We start from the raw sequence: 22,624 nt of genomic DNA, 5'->3' as shown, positions 1-22,624 counted from the left end.
CCGTGCTTGGCGGAAATCCTATCAGGGTATTAAAGCCAGGAGGGTATTAAATTAAGGAAACTCTGCTCCTTTATTCTGCAAAGATTAACACGTTTTTTGGTTTGTTTGTTTGTTGGTTTTGTTGTTGTTGTTGTTGTTGTTTTTGCAAAAACACTGTCATTTTGTTTCATTTATATCCTTCTGTAATGTTTCGTATGTTACGTATGAGGGTTTAGTCCTGATGGACCATTTCAGCTGCCTCTCTCCAGCTAAGCTGTTGCTTTGGGGAGGTGGGGGGATGGAAAGCAGAAGTAATTCTTCCTTTATGATTCTCAAGTCCTCCTGCAATTTAATCCTCACATGCACGAAAATGTCTTGAATCTTCCTTTAGAGGACACAAGATGAAGTCTTTAGAATTTTGCTCTTCGTAAGTCAGTATCACTGTCAATTTTCACTTGCTGTCAGGAGTGAAGTAAGTGGGTGTCCTGGGAAAGCCAGGAGCCTTGGAATAGTAATGTGTTCTTACCCCACTGGGCTAAGGACTGTCTGGTCCCCCCAATTTTAATCGAGCTCACTCACATTAGGCAACTGGGTCCCACAGGAAAATTCTAGGACATTCTTGGGAAATTCCTACTTCATCCTACAAAGTAAGGCAGTCACCCATTCCCAGGCTACACACGCTTCAACATGGGTTGAAAAACCATGTCGAAACCATTATCACATCAAGAAACATGTAGATTCATATTTTACTGACTTGGTTAAGGAGCAAAGTAAAAAGTTTTACTTCGTTTTAAAAAGTGACCAAAAATATAAGGTCAATTACACTGAAACTTCCTTGGAGAAATCTTTGTGAAATAAGATTGGGCAATATTTTGTTTCTCTTCCCTTAATTTTAATTCCAAGGATAAATGTGTAGGATTAATTAATGAAATGTTTATCATTTCTTAAGGAAGAAATAATTTAGACTACATTTTTACATCTTTGATCCTAAACATTTCTAAAAATTATTTTTAATAGACTGATTTATCTTGCAATATTTTCCCGCTATATCTACGCATCCCTGAATCAGGATTATCTGCTATATGGGAAAAATTTTTTAAATCTACAGAAATAAATTTTTGATATTAGGCATACTTCTAAAAAATGTGTCCTAAATGAGGTTCAAAATCATTCTGTTGTTATAAAATTGTTCTTTTATATTATTTTCTTTGACAGTTACACCTTTTGAAAAATGTTGATGGTACATCATTTCTGAAAGATACGTTATTGCCAAGTTTGCAAAATTAAATGAGCTCTTTTGTTATTTTAATAAGTTTCATAACCAGACAGAATACTGCCAACCTTAGCATTAGTTTGTGTACATTTTTGTGATTGGAGGGAGAGAGCGACTGTGAAAAACATCAAAATGAGAAATTAATGGGTATTCAGAAGGATTCTGCTTTGGAAGTAATGATATTTTATAAAAGTAAATGTATTTTTATATTCAATTTTATACTTATTGGAAAATCAAAAAGTAATCATGAATCTGAAATTGGCATAGCACCGTCCTTAGTAATATTTTTCTTTTTTATACTATTTTTAAGAAATCATGTCGTTTCAGTGAGTTTGATAATCCTTTCCGGTGGTTCTATTTCAAGTTAAAAAATGAAGCCCATGATATCTGCTTTTTAGAGAAAATGCTGTAAAACGCATTTAAAATTGTTTTAATATTTTAACACTAATTTTCTAGAAAAAATCTTGCATTTTTCATAGTACTGGATTTGCAGTCTAAGTTGCTACTATTGAAATGCATATTTTAGCTCAATTTGCAAGTCCATTTGATGAAACAATTAAACAAACAAAACAGATTTGACATTCCGTGAGTAGCTTTCAAATGGTCAGACTTGTGTGCCCATTATATCACTTCATGGCCACCGCGGTTATGTCATAGATGAGAACCAAGGCTTCAAGTTGTTAATAAGATTCCCCAGACGGGCAGAGTCTGGGTTCGCCCAGTGGGTTCAACCCCAACACTTTCTCCTTTGTACCCAACTGCTTCCCATGATTATAATAGCTTACTGTTCAAATGGGTCACACATCTTTTAATAAAAGTGGTACCACTGTTTGAAATTACTATCAGAATAACATATATATGTAGGATTTTAGGTATCAGCTGTCTGTTCTATTACTTCTCATCCTTACTCTATCCCTTAAGAGAATATTTGCTTCAAATCTATTACATATTGCTAATATACTTGGCATTTCTGCTTTGTAAGAAAATGACATGTGTTTCTCTGGTCTTTTGTTTTTTCATTTTTGCGTTTGAAGACTGATACCATTTACTTTTTGTCCCATAACGAAAACTAAGTCTTCTGCCATATCGACTGATTGACTCTAAATATTGAACCCGACACTTCGAATTTTGTGGCTAGGTACACTGTTCACTGAAAACCCAGTGATCATGTTGGCTACATGTTCTTTTCCATTTCTAGTGCTGCTTCCTGCCACCTCCAAATTTTCAAAATCAACTGCGTGAGATAGGAATCTCTTACCATTCGTAACATCTTTTTGATAGCTATCTTTGGTACATTTGCTATTTACACTAACTATTCTATCATATGTTGATTTTTGACATTTTTGTGTAAAGTTTACATGTCTTAATTTATTTAGCTTCAAATTTACATGAGGCTAATTGACATAATTCTTTGTATCCTTCTTAGACCTCGTGGAAAAATCCCAAAGCCCCGAAATCAGACCAGTGAAAAACTAAGCAGTTACTCAGAGAGAGAGAGAGAAACACACCCAAGATCTGGGCGGTGTGTTCAGTGGCAACATTCCATATATGCAAGAATTTTACGCTAGTTGATGGGTCAGTTTGAACTCGAACCGCCACAAATGGCGGGAGTTGCTATGGGTTACAGGCAGTTCAAACAGGTACTTAGGCAATACATCTGTTATCTAGACAGAACAATCCAAGGGGAGAGTGAGTCTTCAGTTGATCTTGAGACCCCTCTGCCCTTTGGCCTATCATATGTTGATTTTTGACATTTGATAGCATGTTTACAGAAGCAGAACAAAGAGCTGATTACAAGGTTAGTCATTTGAGTGGAAAATTCGTCTTCAACCTGAGCATGGTATTTTAGACAAGAAACGATGTGCGATACTGTAACACTATGTCCACTTTTAACCCTTCATCTATTCCATAATACTCTCGAGTATTCTGTATGGTCCATGCTCCCATGGACAGCTGAAGACGCGATTATGAACATAGGACACAACTCTGTTCTCATGGAGCTGACCGACGATTAGTGTTTGTGTATCTAAACACATCTAAATATAGAAAAGGCGCAATAAAAATGCGGTCCATTTTTTCAATGGTACAGCTGTGTAGGGTGTTGGCCATGAATGAAACTTGCAGGACCGAAGCTTGTCTGAGTGGGTCAGTGGGTCAGTGAGTCAGGGCGAGCGATGTGAAGGCCACGGACATGACTGTGCGTGACTGTGGTCTCTACGCTGTACACTCAGGCTACACTAGATTTGTTAAAAATGTTTTTCTTTCTTCAATAATAAATTAAACCTCGGCTCACTATGACTTTTTTACTTTATAAACTTTTTAATTTAAAAAGTTTTTTTTTGACTCTTATAAGAACATGTAGCTTAAAACACAAACAGGTGGCACAGTTGTATAAAAACATTTTCTTTTTTTATATCCTTATTCTATAAACTTTTTTCTATTTTTAAATTTTTTATTTTTACTATTTACTGTTTAAATGTTTGGTTAAAAACTAAGACACACATACAGTAGAAAGGCCTGCACAGGGGTGGGGGGGCATCAGTACTTCACCTCCACATCTTGTCCCACTGGAAGGTCTCTGGGGCGACAACATGCATGCAGCTGTCATCTCTTGAGACAACACTGCCTTCTGCTTCTGGAACACCTCCTGAAGGTCCCGTCTGAGACTCTACTTGAGGAAGTGTCGCTCTTTTCACAAGTAGGCCCTTGGTGGTTTACTTGGTTTGTCTCTTTCTTTTATAAAAAAAAAAAAAAATCATAGATCTGTTTGTAAGAAGATAACGCACCATAAACATCTCTATTAACGAAAAACTTTCGGTGTCAGGGTCCACGTTTTCAAACGTTGTAAGGAGTTAGCTGAGGTCTGCAGAAGCTTCTGCTCAGCCCTTCATGCGAATGTTTTGGGGGTTCTTCTTTTCCTTCTCCTGCAATTTCCTATCCCTTGCCTCTTCTTCAGCTGTGTGTTCCAGTTCTAACAACTCCCCATCAGTCAGTTCCTCGGGAACCCTCTCTAGAAGCTCCTCGATGTCTCTCTTATCCAGCCCAGGAGAAGTCGTTTGCCATCCCCGCCACGGCCTTGGTGATTTTTGCAGCCTCTGCACTAGGATGTTATGATGGCTACAACGTCTCTAGATGGCAGGGATTTTTCAGCTGCATCATAATCTATGGACCACCACTGTATCTGCGGTCTGTCGTTGACCGAAACGTCAACGATGCCGTTATACAGCACGTGACTGTCTTGGACACTTTCCAACTTGTTTCATGGTGTTTTGATTTTTATCATTTCAGGACCACCAGACAATTCTGAGAGCGTGGGCTGTGAAAGATTTTGCTCCCAATTGCCCTTTGTATGTCCAGATATTGAAGCCTGAAAATAAATTCCATATCAAATTTGCTGGTAAGTTCGATCTCGAATGAGATCCTTTGAACTTTCTCAAACTCCCATTGTGGTTATAAGAGCTGCGTCTCTGAAGTTAGTGGCAACTGATTATGTTCATGTTTCTAAAGAACAGATGAGTTTTCCTGTTCATTATCTACTTATTATGAGAGAAATTCGTTCACATTAAAATGTGACAAGACCATGTTTTGGGGTGAATCTTTACTTTTTATATAATTTGGTGATTTTAGCAACTGAAGTTACTGGATACCTTTTTAAGCCCAAATAGATATGCAGGAAGAGTTTTGTGCACAATATAGACACAGGTTGCAAATGTTGGATCTATGAATTTATACTTAACATTTACACACCGATAGATAATACTTTGTTATAGATTATTTAATACACATATAAATTTACCACACAGTAGAGTAATATATTAAAGTATATTTCAATAGATTTAATTTGGGAGTAGAGTTTGAAAACAATTCTAGAGAAAGATACATGTGAGTTTTTTATGATGGCACTGCTTTTGAAATAATTATTTACATCAGATTATATTTCAGACTATTCAGAACTTGAACAGTAAAATGATACTTTTTTTTTCTTGAATGCTTCTGTAGGAACTAATTTTGATCCAGGCAGTAATTTATATATTTTTGTTCTAAAATACAACAACCTTGTGTTTTTGTATTTCACCTGAATAGTCTAAAGCTTCAAGTCATTAAAATGCAAATCATTTTAATTATGTGTTAGTGAAATGTATTTCCTTCAGAAGCTGTGTTCACATATCTTAAACTGCTTACCTTAAATGATATTTAAATGAAAATTATAAATACTAAGACATTTTTAAATAATAAGAAAATCATGACATTATTGCTCTTCAATTTGCTGTCTTTCATCTTTTGTGACTAAAGACATCATTTAAAAAAAAACCGTCTAGCATACAAGTTAAAGCAATGGCTCTTAACTTCCGCTGCATTTTAATATCTCTTTAGAAGATTTTCCTTTTAAAGCACTAATTTAGGAAATTCTGATTTAAACGGTTGGAGCTGGTGTCACAGTTTCTTCAAGCTTGTTTCCCAAACTGAAAATTAAAAACAATAGCACCTACTTCATAGAGGATTTTGTGACATTAAAGTAGTCCATCTACGGCCTCTTATACATAAAATTAGCATTCGGGAAATGCCACTTTTTAAATCTAAAAGCCCTCTGTAACGAAGCTACCTTATTTTTATTATTTGGCAATAGAAATATTTCTGCAAAATTCTAATCCTACCTGATAAGGCCTTGCTATGAGAAGATTTTTAGGAAGGCAGTAATGACATAGCACTAGGCCAAGTCCAAAAAATATGAATTTAAATTTGACTGCCACCACTTAGGATTTAGCTAGCCAAATTAGTATTCTGAGCCCTATTAACCTCTCCTGTTAAATGGCCGTGTGTGTGTGTATGTGTGTGTGTGTGTGTGTGTGTGTGTGTGTGTGATGTCTCTTTCGTTAGCATTAGTGTTAAGGATTAAATAACGTCTGAAACATATTAGGTGTTCAATAGATAGATACTGAATGTGGATCTTAAAATAATATGTAGTTTGGGAAGACAATTTGTAATTCTGAATGCGCTGTAACTAAAATTCCAAACAGACTTCAGTTCTTTCTCCTTTAGCGAGCCATTGATATGCTCACGATAGATCAAATGCAGTCAAATAGTCTACTTTTACAAACAAAAAAAACTACAAAGACTTTGTACTGATTCTTTCTTATGTTCTTATTTTGCTGTTATTTTGATAAACTCATTGAAATGAATAGAATATTTAAAAATTCTATCCCAATAGTTTATGTCCATATTTCTCATTAATGGCATCCACTGAAATTTCTTTTAATAAAGTCTATTCTTTTATGGCTGAGATGACAACATCTCAAAGGAGCTCTTTTTCTATTATGGAAAGATGAAAGCACCCTAGTTTCATTAAAATGCCATAAAAACAGTTTGGTGTATGAGACTCTCAAACCAACATAATATATTTACATCTCAACATGAGGTTAAAAAGATTACAGACTTAACCTTTCCAAGGGCAGTGAGCGTATCAAGCTGTCACTTAGTCTGCGCGGCGGATTGCTAACATAATGGTCTCCAGTGAACCATGCTCCCCGTGTCTGTGTCCCACTGCTGTGTGACACTGCAGCTTATGCCGCGAGGAGGCCAAATCCCGCCCCTTGAATATGGGATGTCTTGTGACTGGCTTTGACCCATTGAGTGTGAGGGCGCTAAGTTGTATGACGTCAGAAGCTGAGCCTCAGGAGAACCAGCTTCTGCTTTCCCTCCCTTGGAATACGGGCCACAGACAGCATGTGAGGAACCCCAGCCTAGCCCTTCCCGGGATGAAAACTCCCAATGGGAAGCGGGGCACCCCAGCTCTCTAGGCCCCAATCCAAAGAATCACGCTGACCCCCAGAATTTTGAGGAGTAAAGCGGTGAAGGTTTTAAGTCACTAAGTCTTGGAGTGATTTGTTATGCCGCAAAAGATAACTCATATTATGTGTAGTCATTTTATATTATGATTTCGTTCTTATACTCTCATGAGTGTTCAATAGCATGATTCCAATTATCTTAAGACATAAAACGAGATATTTCTATTTCCATTTACATAAACAGCCTCTTATGTAAATTGTGGAACTCCTACCATGACTCTGATATTTTTTTTTTGAAAAGTAGATTCATGTTTTTAAAAGATGGAAAAGAGAAACTTCAAAATTTGACTTATTAGAAAGCAAAAACAACAGCAACCTAGCAAGTCTTACTTTACACAGATCTACCATTGCTATCCGATAAGGATCCTCTCTCCTGCACTAAATGACTATAGGCGTTCATTAAAGTAAATTATTGAATCATTACACTATAACTTGGAAGAATGATTGCGTGAATTAGAATTTAAATGATCATCTACACTTTGATCAGATTCACAGAGAAAACGTCCATAACGGACATGATTTCAACAGTAGAAAGAAAGGCTCTTATTCTTATCATCAAGAAGGTAAGAATAGTAAGCCTAGAGATAGAAAGAATAAAATCTTCAGTAGAATAATAGTTATGAGGAGAGATTTCTGAATATAAATCCACACACACTAAATTATGATGAGATTCAAGTGACGTAAAAATATACTTCACTATATATACACACACACACACATACACACACACACACACACACACACACACACACTTCACAGACAATTGGATTACTTTCAGCACCGCAAATTTTAAGAGGAAAATTAACTCAAATGGGCTCATAGAAAAATATAGAAAGGATACTTTTAGCAGTTTGTCCTTTTTATAAGAAATTTCTCAAAGTAAAGAGCTCACTATTGCGAATTCTGGACCGAGACCATCAGTCAAGTCTTTGTGCTACTGCGTGTGAATGGCATAATCTCACACTTCTTCATCTCTTAGGCTTGAGTTCTTCGACATGTAAAATGAGATAATAAGAGAAATTATCTCATAGGGTTGTTATGATTTAAAAAATACAAGAATATCAGTCACTTGTAATTGCTACCGATCTGATGGACGGTCATCGTGAATCTCCAGTGCCTATTCCCCGTCCTCCTCACGAATCTGAATGATCTTTGTTTCCAGAAAGTGTCACTGAGCAATGCCCGTGGTGCTTCACAAACAGCTTGTTACAGACATTCACAAAGCACACGATTCTTAGCTCGCCCATATTTTCCAGAGGATAGAAAAAAAGAAAATCATCTCTTCGACTCATTTTAGGAGGCTAACATAGCCTTGATTCAAAACCCCTTATGGAGAGTATGAGAAATGATCATTAGAGATCAATTTAATTGATTAACGTAGCTGAATAAATCATATAAAATATGTTAGCGAAATGAACAAAGTAATGTATTTTAAAAATATGGTATCATCACTAAGTTGAAATTATTCTAGAAATAGGTCATTTTAATATGATGATCATTTAATGTGATCATCATTTCAACAGATAGGAAAAAAAAAGCATTTGACAGCGAATTCAATATCCATTCTCAATTAGAGAAAAAGAAAAAGTAAGTAAAAGTGTTGGAAAGATTCTAGTAAAGAACCCCTTAACCTATGGCAAGTTATCTACACAACAACTAGAGGAAAAAAGAATTGTTAACGGTCACGTGTTGAAAGTCTATCATTAAGATTAGGTATAAACACGCGTGCCCACTGAAACCACTTCTACTCAGCGTGCCCTTGGAAACCCTAAATTCAGTAAGGCCACAAAACGAACACAAGGAATAAGCACTGGAAAGTGAGAAACGAGACTGCCATCATCCACACATCATAGGATTCTCTACCAAGAAAACTCAAAACACTTTCCTCCCCTCCCTATCTGCCCTTTCTTTAGGGAAGCCCATCCATTTATCTGATTTCCAAAATGAAATCTCTTTCTCAGTGTTTGCCATGTGCTCCAGTCTCATATCTAACTGCCTAGTCGATACCTCCTATTAGATCACCAATACCTGCCTCAAAATTAAGGTATCTAGAAATACGTGACTTTCCTTAACCTCAAATCAATTTCTACCCCATTTTCCCCAACACCATCCGCTTGGAACTCCAGTCAAAAGCCTCTCGGTCCATTTTCCATCATTCGCGTCCAATCTATCAAGCTCTGTAGGTTACACTCCCTGTCTATCACAGGCTTATCCACTGACGCCACCCTAGCCCACGGCATGGTCTGTGCACTCAGTGTTCCAAAACGCAGTCCTTCCTCCTTCTCCCTGGCATTCACGAGTCGTATCTGCAAGCTTACTGCTGCTCTCATTCACCCTGGCACACATGTGATAGTGACTGCTGCTTGTGCATTACACTAGGCAGCTGCATCTTCATACCTCCAAGGTCACCCTAAATTCACACGCTGTCTCTTTCCGATATATCGATGCCGACAATCTTTTACAAAATCTTTATTTTTAACAGATTCTTTCTGTTGGCTTATTTCTGTCAACCTGCATAGATCAAGAGATGAATGGTAATACAGCTTTGGTTATGTTAAATCTCTTTTCCAGTAAAAATATTTTTACCGATACACTTATTCTTTTTAAGACATGGCAATTGGTACTGTAACATAGGAGGAGGTGATGGCAGTGATCCATAGCTAGAGTTCATATAAAAAATGTGGTTTTATAACATCTTGTATTCTCTGTCAACCTCTTATGGGACTAGCAATTGCAGGAAAGCCTTTTCGAGGACAAATATCTGATTGGAAATTGCCTGGAAAAAAGATTATGCCTCTACATTGTTGAACCCTTCATAAATTATCTCCCTTCAGTTCTAAAACCATGACAAAAAAGGCAAGACATTATATGCTGTAGTAGTTCAGTTTTCAGACATGTTTTTTGTAACCCCAAATTTAATCAGAATAAAAGCAAGGCTGTATTCTCTTTCTCAACTCTACATTCCAAAATCACTACACACACACACACACACACACACACACACAGAAAAAAAATGTGTACTTTACTAGGGAAAGAACTCTTTTATTGAAAAGCCTTGAATGGAACAGATAAACTGCTCCCAATTAGTTGAATTTTTAAAAGGTTTGCTGTTTGTCTCCTGGTCAGATGAAATTACTCAGAAAGTCAGTGGGAGATGAATCTGTGTTATGTGAGTAAATTAACTGCTAAATTTTGGTTAACAGTCTATTCACATCACCCTCCCTCCCCACCCATAAAGTGTTATGTCATCTGTGAATATTCGATTCCCTTTGCTTTGTCAATGAAATCTCTTTCTACTACTGGGTCCTCTGAAAATCTCTCATTTCATGTTAACAGATGTAAAGAGACATAAAAATCAAATATGTAAATTTTTACCCACAGGAGGAGGAGAGAATGTAAAAATCAAATTGCAAATGAGTTTGTGAATTTTCTATGAATTTTCCATGCTTGGGTAATGGTATTTCATAAGTAACCGAATTTGAATTTTAGTTCATGAATGAAAGGAAGACTCATACCTCAATAGTAAAGTGTTGACTGAATGAAATCCTTCCTACTTCACAACTAAAACATGCCTGGGAGAATGAATCATTATTCTAGAACAGTAGGAGTAAGTTCTGGGGGGAAAAAAAAAATCAATTGTGATAAAGTTAAAAGGATAGTCAAAAGTAAATACTTTGAAACAATATCATTGACAGTATTGTATAAACCTGTATTTTTCTTATAGTAGATAGTCATGGTTACCATTACAAAAACAATGTCGTTTAAAATCTACACATGTACACACACACGTGATGCACGCGCGCACACACATCCCGGAAAATAATTTCCTAAAAACTGAAGGCCTTGTCTCAGCTCAGCCACCATTTATTTTTTAATATAACACCAGACATTCTAATGCCTCATCTCATTTCTACCCAAAAAAGAGTGGAAAAATATCTCCAAGCAATATAAATATTGGAAACGATCTTAGCTGTTTCTAAATAACATATGTGTGCGCGAGGCTTGACTTTCACCAAATGGTGAGGTGTGAGTTTTTCGTGCTGAATAATTTCTTCATTTCCCATCTTCACCACCCACAGAGACATCATTTCAAACTTTATCCCTACAACCTACTTAAGAACATAATGCTTCGCATGCCTATATTTTAAAGTGAAGAAGACACCAAAACTTTGAAAATTCTTCAACTTCATTTTTAGCTGACATACAATATTATATTAGTTTCAGGTGTGCAACGTAGGGATTCAACGTTTATTCACTTTATGATGTGATCACCACACTATGCCCAGTAACCATCTGTCACTGCACAGGGTTATTGCAATGTTAACTCTATTCCCTGTGCTGTACATTGCATCCCTGTGACTTATTACTGTCAGTTTCTGCCTCTTACTCTCCTTCATCTTTTCATACCTCCCTCCACCAGTTTGTTCTTTGTATCTGTGAGTCTGTTTCTGATTTTTGTTTGTTCGTTTGTTTTTCTCAGATTCCACAAATAAGTGAGATCACCTGGTATTTGTCTTTGACTTATTTCACTAAGCTTACCACCCTCTAGGTCCTTCCGCGTCGTTGCAAATGGCGAGATTCTGTTCCTTTTTATGGCTGAGTAATATTCCGCTGTATGTCTGTACCACATCTTCTTTACCCTTCACCTATCAATGGACACCTAGGTTGCTTCCATAACTTAGCTATTGCACATAGCGCTGCAGTGAACCTAGGAATCTTTTAGAATTAGGGTTTTCATTTTCTTCAGAAGTGACATTGCCAGATCATATAATAGCTCTAGCTTAAAGTTTTTGAGGAAGCTCCATACTGTTTTCCACGGTGGCTGCGCCAATTTACAGTCCCACCTACAGTCCCCAAGGCTTCCCCTTTCTCCACATCCTCAGAGCAGCCTCGTCTTTTTGGTAGTAGCCATTCTGACAGGTGTGAGGGGATATCTCGCTGTGGTTGTAATTTGCATTTCCCTGATGATTAGTGACGTCGAGCATCTTTCCGTGTCTGTTGGCTATCTTTGAAAATTCTCCAAATTTAGATAGAAATATTTACTCTATAATTTGTCTTATTGTGTTGATCATCAGAAACCATTTAACAGAAAGCCATGTTCAAAACCAGCCCAATTTGGAGTCTTTCAATTTTTTCCTGTCTTCCTATTTTTTATTTTGCAAAAGATCAAATATACGGGGTTTAACAATTATGCAATGAAAACCTACATGCCTGCATTTACATTCAAAATTGTGAACATTTTTTCACGTTTGCTTAATCTTCTCTTTACACACACACACACACACACACACACACACACACACAATTTTTACTTCAACGTGTTTTACCTAAGAATGACATTCTGCTACGTATCCACAACATTTTTACTCCTAAGAGGGTTAAATAATTCCGTCAGTCTGGTTTATATTTAAATGCTGTTTGTTCATTGTTCCCCTATAGAATGTCTCCTAAGACTGCATCGTTAAATTCAGTTTCGACAAAAGCGATATTTTATTTTCCGTTGCATTTTTTAATATTCAAATAATTTTTGATTTACGGAAGAGTGGCAGTGTAGACAGCACAGGCCACTCCCACATGCCTTTCACATGGCATGGCTTCCGGAATGTTTACCCCTTATATATGCACAGTCCATTTAATTGAAACTAAAAAATTAACGTGGGTGTGGATTATTTTTAAGTGAAATATATTCCTGTATTTTGCTCCTCCTAACAAAATATCAATAACTCACTTGTTTTTATATTTGTAAGTTTTAAAAGTTTACTATGTGGCTCTGTTAAACAGCCAAACCCGCTTTCCGGTTTGTTATCTTTGACACTTGATTAAATTGCCACCGAACATTAGGTATTTCGAGCCATTTTCTTGTGGACCACTTATAATTAAATTAATTCAAAGCATCTTTATGTTTTTCTCCATTAATTTTCTTAAAGTTCTATATTTCTCAAAGATTCAATTTCATGGTTCTATAAACTAGAGTAGCATATTTCTTCTTCTTTCTTTGAAAAGTGCTAGGCATATCCTATTATATCCTAAACCTATGACTTTCAGGTGTAGAGTACTTTCTTGAAATCAATGTTTTATAAAGAAAAACAGTATGTCCCCTTTCACTCTCATTTGTTCATTCGAAATATTTTTAGCGAGTCCTACTGTGAGCAATTCGTCGTTCTAGGCACTAGCGGTACAATGATGAACACCATGGACTAACTGTCTCTTCTAATGGCACACTGTCTCATTTTCTTCACCTCTCACCCCTCATAACCAAGGAGCCAGTGTGCTTTCATGTTCTGATCAAGAACACCGCTCCAGCTGGGCCTGTGCTTTCTGCCCAGAGCTTCAGTTGCAATGTTATGATCCCTGCCCCACCCTTGCCACCCTCCATATATATCAAAACTCATGATTCCAATTTTATTCTAGTCTCACAAGATTCTGCTTGATGAATTTGGTCAATCCGATGGACCTATTATAGATAGTTAAGGCGTTTATAACTTAATATAATATCTCCATCCCTGGAGTAATTACTTTTGTGTTGAGAAGAGTCTCTTACAATATTTAGCTGCAAAATAATGAGTTCCAAAGAGTAGGATAGTTAGCAAGTAGAGATGGCAATAATATAAGGGGAGCTTTATATAATCTAATATTGCCTCAAATCACACCTATAAGAACGTCTTAATGTCATATCGTACAGACATAAATGTGTGTGAGATTGTGAATTAGGCGCTACTGAAGAATTGGAATGTTGGAGAAGTAACGAGACACTAATAAAAGTTGTAAGCAAAGGTATAAAATTTTGACTTTAGATAACAAAGTAACCTTAGGGGAAATGTGGAGAACAGTGTCAAGGACAAAAATGACCTCGTAGGGCGACGATTCAGGAAGCTGTTAGACTTGCTCAGGTGACAGACACTAAGAGATTGAACCAGAGTGGCGATACTGGAATGAAGGCTGAGAACAGATCCGTGAATCATTTCAGATATTCTGTAGACTTAATAATCAACTGACTGTGGGAACCAAAGAGGAATGACAAAAATGTTTTAATTTATCTTGGCAACTCTCATCTCTTTTTAGTATGTCCTCACATTTAATATGAATTCTAGTAGTTAACTAATCGATTTTCAATTGCTTAGATGTTCACTTAACTCTAGAATATGAGTTTTTTCACTGCTCTATATCTGGTTATAAGCACCACCCTCGACTCACGGTGTCTTGTTACTGGAGTGCGCACAATATATTATAGGATGTAAAAACTTTAAAGATCCAGTAAGAATGTTAAAAAGTAACGCTAAATTCAGCAAAGTAAAAAGATACGCGAAAATGTATGAACTCTCTCTCCAATGTACAAGTAATGTTCCATCATCAAGCGACAGAAATGACACAGGAAAAAGCTACCAGATACAAGTCCCAGTCATGTTTTCTGCATCATTCATTTTCTCCAGCTGAATGTCATGTCAAATGCATATTATATGGAGTGCCGCTGTGGCGTCCATGCTGGGAACTGTTTGATAGTGTGACTACCAGGAGTGACCATCCAGGAAGCTGGCCACCTCAGGTCGATTCTGTTATTCCCATTGTACACGTGACAAAACGGAAGCACAAAGGTATTGAGCCAAATGCTGAAGGTGCCATCTTAAGTGGTAGAGCCAGGACTTGAATCCGCATCCTCAGTCTCCAGAATGTGTGCTGTTAATATGTGGTATTGCTGTCAATAATTCATCTTAATCTTTAAATTTTGATGATTAACAGTTGCACATTTTGTGTATCTGTGTTGTCCATTTCATTTGTGTTTGCATTTGTGTCTAAAACACATCCTCGTGTCCTTATTTTCTACACAGGTGACTATTTTTCTTTTAGTGAATTATAGAAATATTTCATATTTCAAAATTATTAACATTTTGACTTTTACATATGGCAATTTTTCAGTTTGCAAGTTGCCTTTGGGTTATGTTTATGGCGTTTTTAACTAACGGAATTTCTTTTTTTCACATTTGTCAATTTTGTTTTTATAATTTTTCCTCTAGATTACCCATGGATTTATGATTTGCTAGTTTAAAGCAGTTTATTTTCCCAAAATTTGCTTCCTCTGAGACAGACCTTTTTGGCAACCCCTCGGATTATCTCGTAAGGTCAAAAACAGCAGTACTGACAGCGAATGACTAAAAGGCCAAAATGACTTTATTTCTTGGACTGTATTGATGTCAATACCCTGTCGGAGAGGTGCAGGGGCTGTTCGGTGGAAGGCTGACGGTTTTGAGGAAGGGCGATCCGTAACAGGCCAGGACTTGGCAAGACAAAACATTTGACTCAATTAGCCCATGAAATTAACCTTATTTTACATTAAGAAACTCCCTTTAAAGTTCACATGCCTCCTGGTAAAACTGAAATTTTAACATTTTTTTGTATGTTACTTTTTTCAGATCGTTAGATGACTATCAGGCTGATAGTAGCATCTGTCTATCTACCTATCATCTAATTTGTATCTTCCTACCTATCTGTCTACCCATCTACCTAAGTCAGTAAGGACAGATGTTTTGGAGGGAAAGAGAAAAATTTGGTTCTACGGGAGACTTCCAAAAGATAAACAGTGACCAATAAGTGGGTCCTAAATGCCTCGTACAAGAGACGAAGTGAGAGTTTCCTTTGCAATTTTGCCCAGAGTAATGGCAATGCCAAAACTAGCTGTCACAGATTATGCATGACACCCATAAATGGGGCTATAGGCTGTACTTTGCCAGGGAGGATTAGGCAAATTATAGCATCTTCTCTCACTGGTAAGAGAAAGGTGTGGATTCACAAAAGCATTTTTCCATTTATTGTCTATATTATAAAAAGAAATAAAAACTTTACTTGTAATGGGATTTTATAGGTTAATGCGTGCCGTCCTGTGTTATTTCAACTTGAAGTTTACATTTCGGTAAGATAAGTATAACTATACGCACTTGTCTAACATGATACTGGACATAGCAGCCCAAAGGCTTCCATGCTTAAAGTCACGGGATTCACACTTACACCTTATTGACTCCAAATCCGATGACCCTTTAAATCAAGTACAGGACAGCATCGTAGCATCTTCCTACTTCATACCGCATTTCTAAAAGTATTAATATTATGTTTTAATCTGTATAGAACAGACTGATTCGGAAAATCTGTTTTCCAGGCTAACCGACTAGAGTCCTCTGATTTCGGAGGCAAGTATATGTCATGGAGTTGAGGCCAGGACCTTGACAGTCTGACTGACACTAGTCAAACCTCACAGTACCCGAACCCCATCTTCTTTCTATTTTGCTTATCCAGCACCATCTAAACACTCTCCTTCTACCTCATCGGGACTTTTAATGTAGCCCAAAGGTCAGTTTTGATCGACAGACTTTTACTAGGCTACAAGATAAACAGAGCAATTGGGACTAAGTATCTAAAAACATTCGATAGTACGATGACATCGCCATGACGTTCAAGGGCGTCATCAGTGTGCTGTGTCTCTGGAAAGCGTGTAGGCTAGTTTGGGTCACATCAAAATCAAAGGCGAGCCCCACGAGGCACGAGTTCTCTACGAGACACGCACAATGGAACTGCATGCGTATCCGCAGTGGGCTGCAAACTGAAAAGCTGAAGGTCGGTCCTTTCCCCGGAGGAGCTGAGAAACCTTTCAATAGTGCATCATCCGTCTAGATGCTGCCGAGGTCTCACCTCCTGGCTTTCATCTTCCGCTCTTCCATTCTGCCCTCTGAACTCCATCGTCTGCCATTTCCGTCAACCTCAGGGTGGTCTACTAATTTCCTGCTTTTGTGTTTTTATGCCTCCTGATTGAAAATAAACAAACACGCGAAATCCTACACAAGTGGATCTTCTTTTCCTGCTTCTCGACTGAGCGAAGCTGGAGAAAATTAATCGCTCGGTGGGAAACATTCATGTCACCACCAACTAAAGTTCAGGCCGCTCCAGAAGGCCCGTTTTAACACTGTGGAATTTTCTTCTCATCGAAACGCTCTCCAACGCTCTCGGTTACAGTTTCAAACTTTATCTGATGTCCTAATTCTTAGATATGAGAAGCCAATACATGAATATTTCCTCGAGTTTTTGCTATCATGTTTTCTAAGTTTGGCTTTATTTTCGCAGATCATGTCCTGTCTCCTTCCTGTGAGGAGGGTTCTCTTCCATGTCCGTGCTGGCTTCTCGTTGCCTTATCAGCAGCCTTGTAATATTCTCTCCTTAATCTTCAAGTCTTTCTTTGTTAATTTATTTCCATAAAAATTTAAATACCCTGTCACCTCTCTGATTTTATATTTCGTTAAATAACCTTAGACACTCGCTTCACCTTTCAACGACCTACCGTATTCTTCATTATCCTTAAAATCTTAGTTTAAACGTCGCTTCCTTGGCCATGTTTTCTTGATGCCCCTGGGGCAGGAGCGGTGTCCTTTTTTATCTTTTGATAGCACGGCGTTTATTTCCTTTACAACATTTATGACGGAATATTTCCCCTAGCAGATCTCCTGCAGATCGTTCAAAATCCCTTTCAATTGGTGACTCAAATCATTTTAGTCCAGCTACATTTTCTTTCGTAGATGTGATTGAAAAGTAACAAACTAGATTTCAAGGTCAAGCTTGGCCACGTTCCTCCTGAAATGTCTCATGAAATGATGTGTGTTTGGGGAACGTGACGGTTGCATTTTTTCAGTCATCGGTTCAATTCTGTGGCCGTTCGAGCCATCTGTCCATCTGGTGGCAAGTAGGAACCTTTAAAGTGGCATCAGGAGAGGGGGAAACCACTAGAATATGTCACTTATTTTATTATTTTTTAATTAAAAGATTGTTTTAATTAGAGTTGACAGTCAATATTATTTTATATTAGTTTCGGGTGTAGAATGTGTCACTTATTTTAATGTGCTCGGTTAATCAATTTTAGAGTTGTATATAGCTTTTGTAGAGTTCTTTCTAGGCGGTTGGAATTTAAATTAATAATGGACTTAGACAATTTACTTCTGAGCATCTGATTCCTTACCTGTAAGCTGTTTAACACAATATACATCATTGAGGTTTAATTAGAGATATATAATTACTGAGATTAAGAATGTATTCATACACACGCACATATGTACTATTTAGCATTAAAGCTGAAATATTGTTTCATAGTATTATAGTAAAAATGATCCAATAATTATATCATTAATTTTCATGATATCAATAACTATAATGAATTTGTGAGGAAAGAATACTTTTGGTTAGAACCTAAAAAATTAGACTTCTGAGAAAAATGATTTCTCATAAAATTAACATTGCTGTTTCTCTGAGATGTTGAGAAGAAAGGGAGATTAATAAAAATTAAAACTGTTTTGCTCTAGAATTCAGGAAAGTCTTCCCCTTTTGAACATTTAATTAGTAGGATAAATTTAAAAAAACCTTAAAGCGTTAAAATAATATAAGGATTCAAGCAATTAGAAAGACAAAAATGCTTTTTATACTCGGTCTTACCAAAGTGAAATAAATCTGTTTTACGGAATATTGCCAATCTCAAAGTGGGTTGAATTCTATATATTAAATAAGCATTCCTATATTTAGATCTTGTGAAACTAAATGACTTTTAAAGGTTTACTTAAACCTATTTATAGCCGTTTAGTCTATGAATGGCTCACAATCCTAGAACTGGCAAAAGTCTCTGACGTGTGTGCATTGATATGCGTGCACACACACACATTCATCGATTGGTATTTTATTGATTAAAGCAACAGAATCAAAATAAAACTCGATTGTTAGAAATTATCTATTTTCCTCTAAGGAGAAGAAGCAGTTTTTATAGAAATCTACCCTCATGCTTACAAATGGAATCTCATAAACAAACGAGATTTTTATAACACAAATTGTTTGGTCGGTATCTGTAATAAACTTTGTCTTCGTGAAATAAAAACAAATACCATTTCATTTTTAAAATTTACCCTGGTTTGCGTTTCTGTTTGAAAGCTCTTTTCCAAAGGGTATTTGATTCCTGCAATTCAAAGCCCAGGACTAGATGGGTTTGATGCGCTTTCTACTGTCGTTTACTGCTTTACAAAGGGCTGTTACCTAGCAACTGCATGGAAGAAGCTTCTAGTACTTGAAATCATACAAGAGCTCAGAAAACCCTGTGAGGCGGACTCTTAAAAAAATATTCTGATTTGTTAAAATGTAATTAACAATTTCATGTCCCATTCAGTAAAGGGGACTCGAAGACAGATTTGATTCCTATCTAGAAATTTCTATCTTTAATTGTAACTGCTTATCTTTAAAGCCTTTAAATTAAAAGAAGAAAAATAACAATAAAAAGGAAACCAAGAATCTCACACAATCCTACTATTTTAAAAGCCGTGTCCCTCAAAACTCTGCCCACCCCGTGAGGCAGTTACAACGAACGATGTGATTCCTGCTCTTGCAGACGATTGTGCCTATTCAGACGTGCACGTGCGCACGCGATCACAGAGAGAATTCAGCATTTTTATAAAACTAGGATTGTGGTTTCATTGTGTGACAATGCAGTTATATTGTTTTGGCTGTTTAAATTCTTGAAATATATTATTGGCATTATTTCAGGGTAGTTTATTGAAATCTATCTTTTTGTTTTAAAAAATGAACGATTGTGATGATATGTAATATTTTTTAGAATTCTGATCAGCATTTTTGACTCGTCTGCTCTTCTCAGAAAACCCTATGGGGTAAAACTATTACCATTTCACATTTGAAAGGGAAAGCAAATTAGGCTCAGACAGGTGGAGAACTCATTGGTGACCTGGAGCACTCAGTACAGTTGTGTTTTATCAGCAAGCAACAGAGGAGAAAGGTCTAAATCAAAACAAACAGAAACTTTCAAAGGTCAAGAAGAAAATGCAATAAAATGCATATAATTTTGAAAGAGGAAATACTTTCTTCAACAAGAGAAGGAAATTAGAAGCAATAAAAAATGGATAGATCTCATCGTTGCTGAGGCACCGTCTCTGTCTGCATAATCGAAGCTGGGGTTCTGCCACATACGTCATCTCAGCGGCAAGAAAGAAAGTTTAGAGAAAGTGGGCTTGTCTACAACAAAACCATTGGAAGTTGGTCGAAAGCTAGTCATGTGACCATATCTAACTAAAAGGGAAGCTGAGAATTGTCATTTCTATGTCCTGCTAAACCTTGGGGATGAGGCAGGGGAATATTACTTGCCTCCATTACCGCAGGAAGAAGGAAAGAATGAGGATGGGGTGATGGATAGTAGATTTCAGCCACCGTTCAAATTTTTGCCTACCCAAGGACCCATGTCCAATATTTTCCCTATCGATTACTCATTCATTATTATGAAAAATATTTCAAAGTTGCATCACCTGATGCGTTCAACTCACAGTTCAAGATATCTGGATAAGGAGAAGTCAGTTCTAGATGGAGTTTCTAATGGTTTGGCAACAGACACGCTAATAAATTTGATAGCTGCTCCGACTCCCACCCCATATTCATAAACACTAGTGGAACAAGATAACTGTGATAAAATACTGGTTTTTAGAAAAGGAAAGAATAGGAGACACAGCAGCCCCTGGTCCACAGTCATAATGAAACCCTGTGAGACCTAATTTCAGAGACCCTTTAGTAAATTCCTTGATTAGACACCTACTCTGCTCTTGGAAAAGAACTCCTTTGCCTATTCATAAGCATGGCTCCTCGTTCATTATTCTGTGGCCAGAGAGAAAGTCGAAATTGGAGCAGATTTCTTCCAGACCCTTCAATGTGTCAGTAATCGAGCTTTCTGTAATTCATGTGAATGATTATTATTATCTAGTTGAGGATTCTATCATATTTCTTTTCCCGCGTCAACCATCCGTATTGATTAAGTTGCTCTTGTTCATGAAAAGAGTACCGATTTTACTTTTTGTCTGAAAGGGATTCTCATGATAATTATCCATTACCTCATTTATCTAAGACCATGGTTTTCGACCTGTCTATCCAGTACCTCATTTTTACCGTAAATATTTTGTAATGCTTCTGATACTACCGTGAACTAAAATTCAGAATAAATATAACTATCTATACTAATATATTTAAAATAATCACTATAATATCCTAATTGTAATAGGGATAGAGAGAAACAATGACTAATAAAGGGTCATGTATTTCAATATGTAAATGCTCAGGTGACTATTCAAGGAAACAGAATGGAAAAGAGCGATGTTTGCACCAGTAAGTATGTGCCACTTACCGACTCCAGTAATACAGGAATCATCTTAAATCATCCTAAATTTGTATTAATGATGCACAATGCTAAACAGAAGAAATTTTCTCTTATTTTACACAGAAGTTGCATTCTTAGATAATTCACTACATACTAACACAGGGAAAAACATGCTTTGTACTTATGTGTAAAATTGCCTCTGGTAATGTATACTTTGCTTGATGGGTTAATAGACAGACACTAAAAAACTGCTACCTAACTGTAGAAAAAAAGCATAAGCAGAAATAAAAATGACTACCTCGATCTTACTAATCATCCCTTCCTTCCACTGCCCACTGATTAGTACGGTTTTTGAAAAATTAGCCATTCCCACCCAAACATAGCTACACACATTCACCGAGAAGGGGAAGGAGGGGACCCAATTATTTTTTAACCTCTGAAGGTAGATATGATGGGATATTTTTAAACTGTCACACAAGTACCACTTTTCTCATGGTCTCCTACTAGAAGAAATACGGTTTGTATATTCTAGTAAGAGAAAATTAATAATTGCATGTGTTATTGCATATATGGTAATCATAGCTTCCAAATTTTCTGGTACAGTTTGGATTTTAAAATATTCTGTCTCATATCATAATAAATGTATACACACTTTTCTTAGATCTTATGTTCCAATTTTTGGTTCGAAATTTATGAATTCCATACATATTGCTATCATATGAATCTAAAGTAAAAACATTCTGCATTTAGCAGTTTTGTTATTTTATATTCACGGATCGAGCATACACACTGAAAAATAGTGTTTAAAGTCATCGTTCTTCTGCAAATACTTTAAATCTTTTTCCACACTCCGCAACTGAATTTAGAGTCTACCTGCCTTCCTGAAAAATATTAAGTATCATGGCTATGTATATTTTTTATTTTCCTTAAAGATAATTATAATATATTGATGAGAGTATGAGAGAGATTGAGATTGATTACCAGATCCTTGATATTTTCTAAAGAATAAATCTGAGATGTTACCAAAGCATACAGTTTCTTCCATATAATGTGAAACAGATAAGGAAACAGAAGAAAAATGAAAAATGACGGGCTCTTTCATATGCGAACATATTATAAACACAGGAGTGAGCGTAATATTTGTCTGTCTGGAGCATCTGCTGAACCATTTCCCAAGTCACCTTACTTTTTTTTAATAAATTGTGTGGTGTATGTGTTCATTTTATAGATCTGGCTCACTGACAAATTCAATTTCTTAATTAAGCTAAAACTGCTATTTTCTGCCTAAGAATATTTCTTTTCTTAGAACTTTAAACATTGCCTTTATTTCCAATACCAGCTAGATTTGTTTACTTGGGAAAA

General features: G+C 36.6%; 1 protein-coding gene across 1 annotated transcript in view; it reads left to right on the top strand.

Annotated features, from left to right (window-relative positions):
• Positions 1-22,624, top strand: part of LOC105301694 (potassium channel subfamily T member 2) — a 211,494-nt gene that overhangs the window by 108,969 nt on the left and 79,901 nt on the right. The window contains exon 12 of the mRNA XM_023520107.1: positions 4,541-4,649. Coding sequence (XP_023375875.1) covers positions 4,541-4,649 — 109 coding nt within the window. The remainder of the gene's footprint in view (positions 1-4,540; positions 4,650-22,624) is intronic.

The sequence above is a fragment of the Pteropus vampyrus genome, unplaced genomic scaffold (assembly GCF_000151845.1).
Source record: "Pteropus vampyrus isolate Shadow unplaced genomic scaffold, Pvam_2.0 Scaffold248, whole genome shotgun sequence".
Lineage (NCBI taxonomy): Eukaryota > Metazoa > Chordata > Mammalia > Chiroptera > Pteropodidae > Pteropus > Pteropus vampyrus.
The sequence above is the reverse complement of the archived record's forward strand: the minus strand, read 5'-3'. Positions and strand labels throughout refer to the sequence as shown.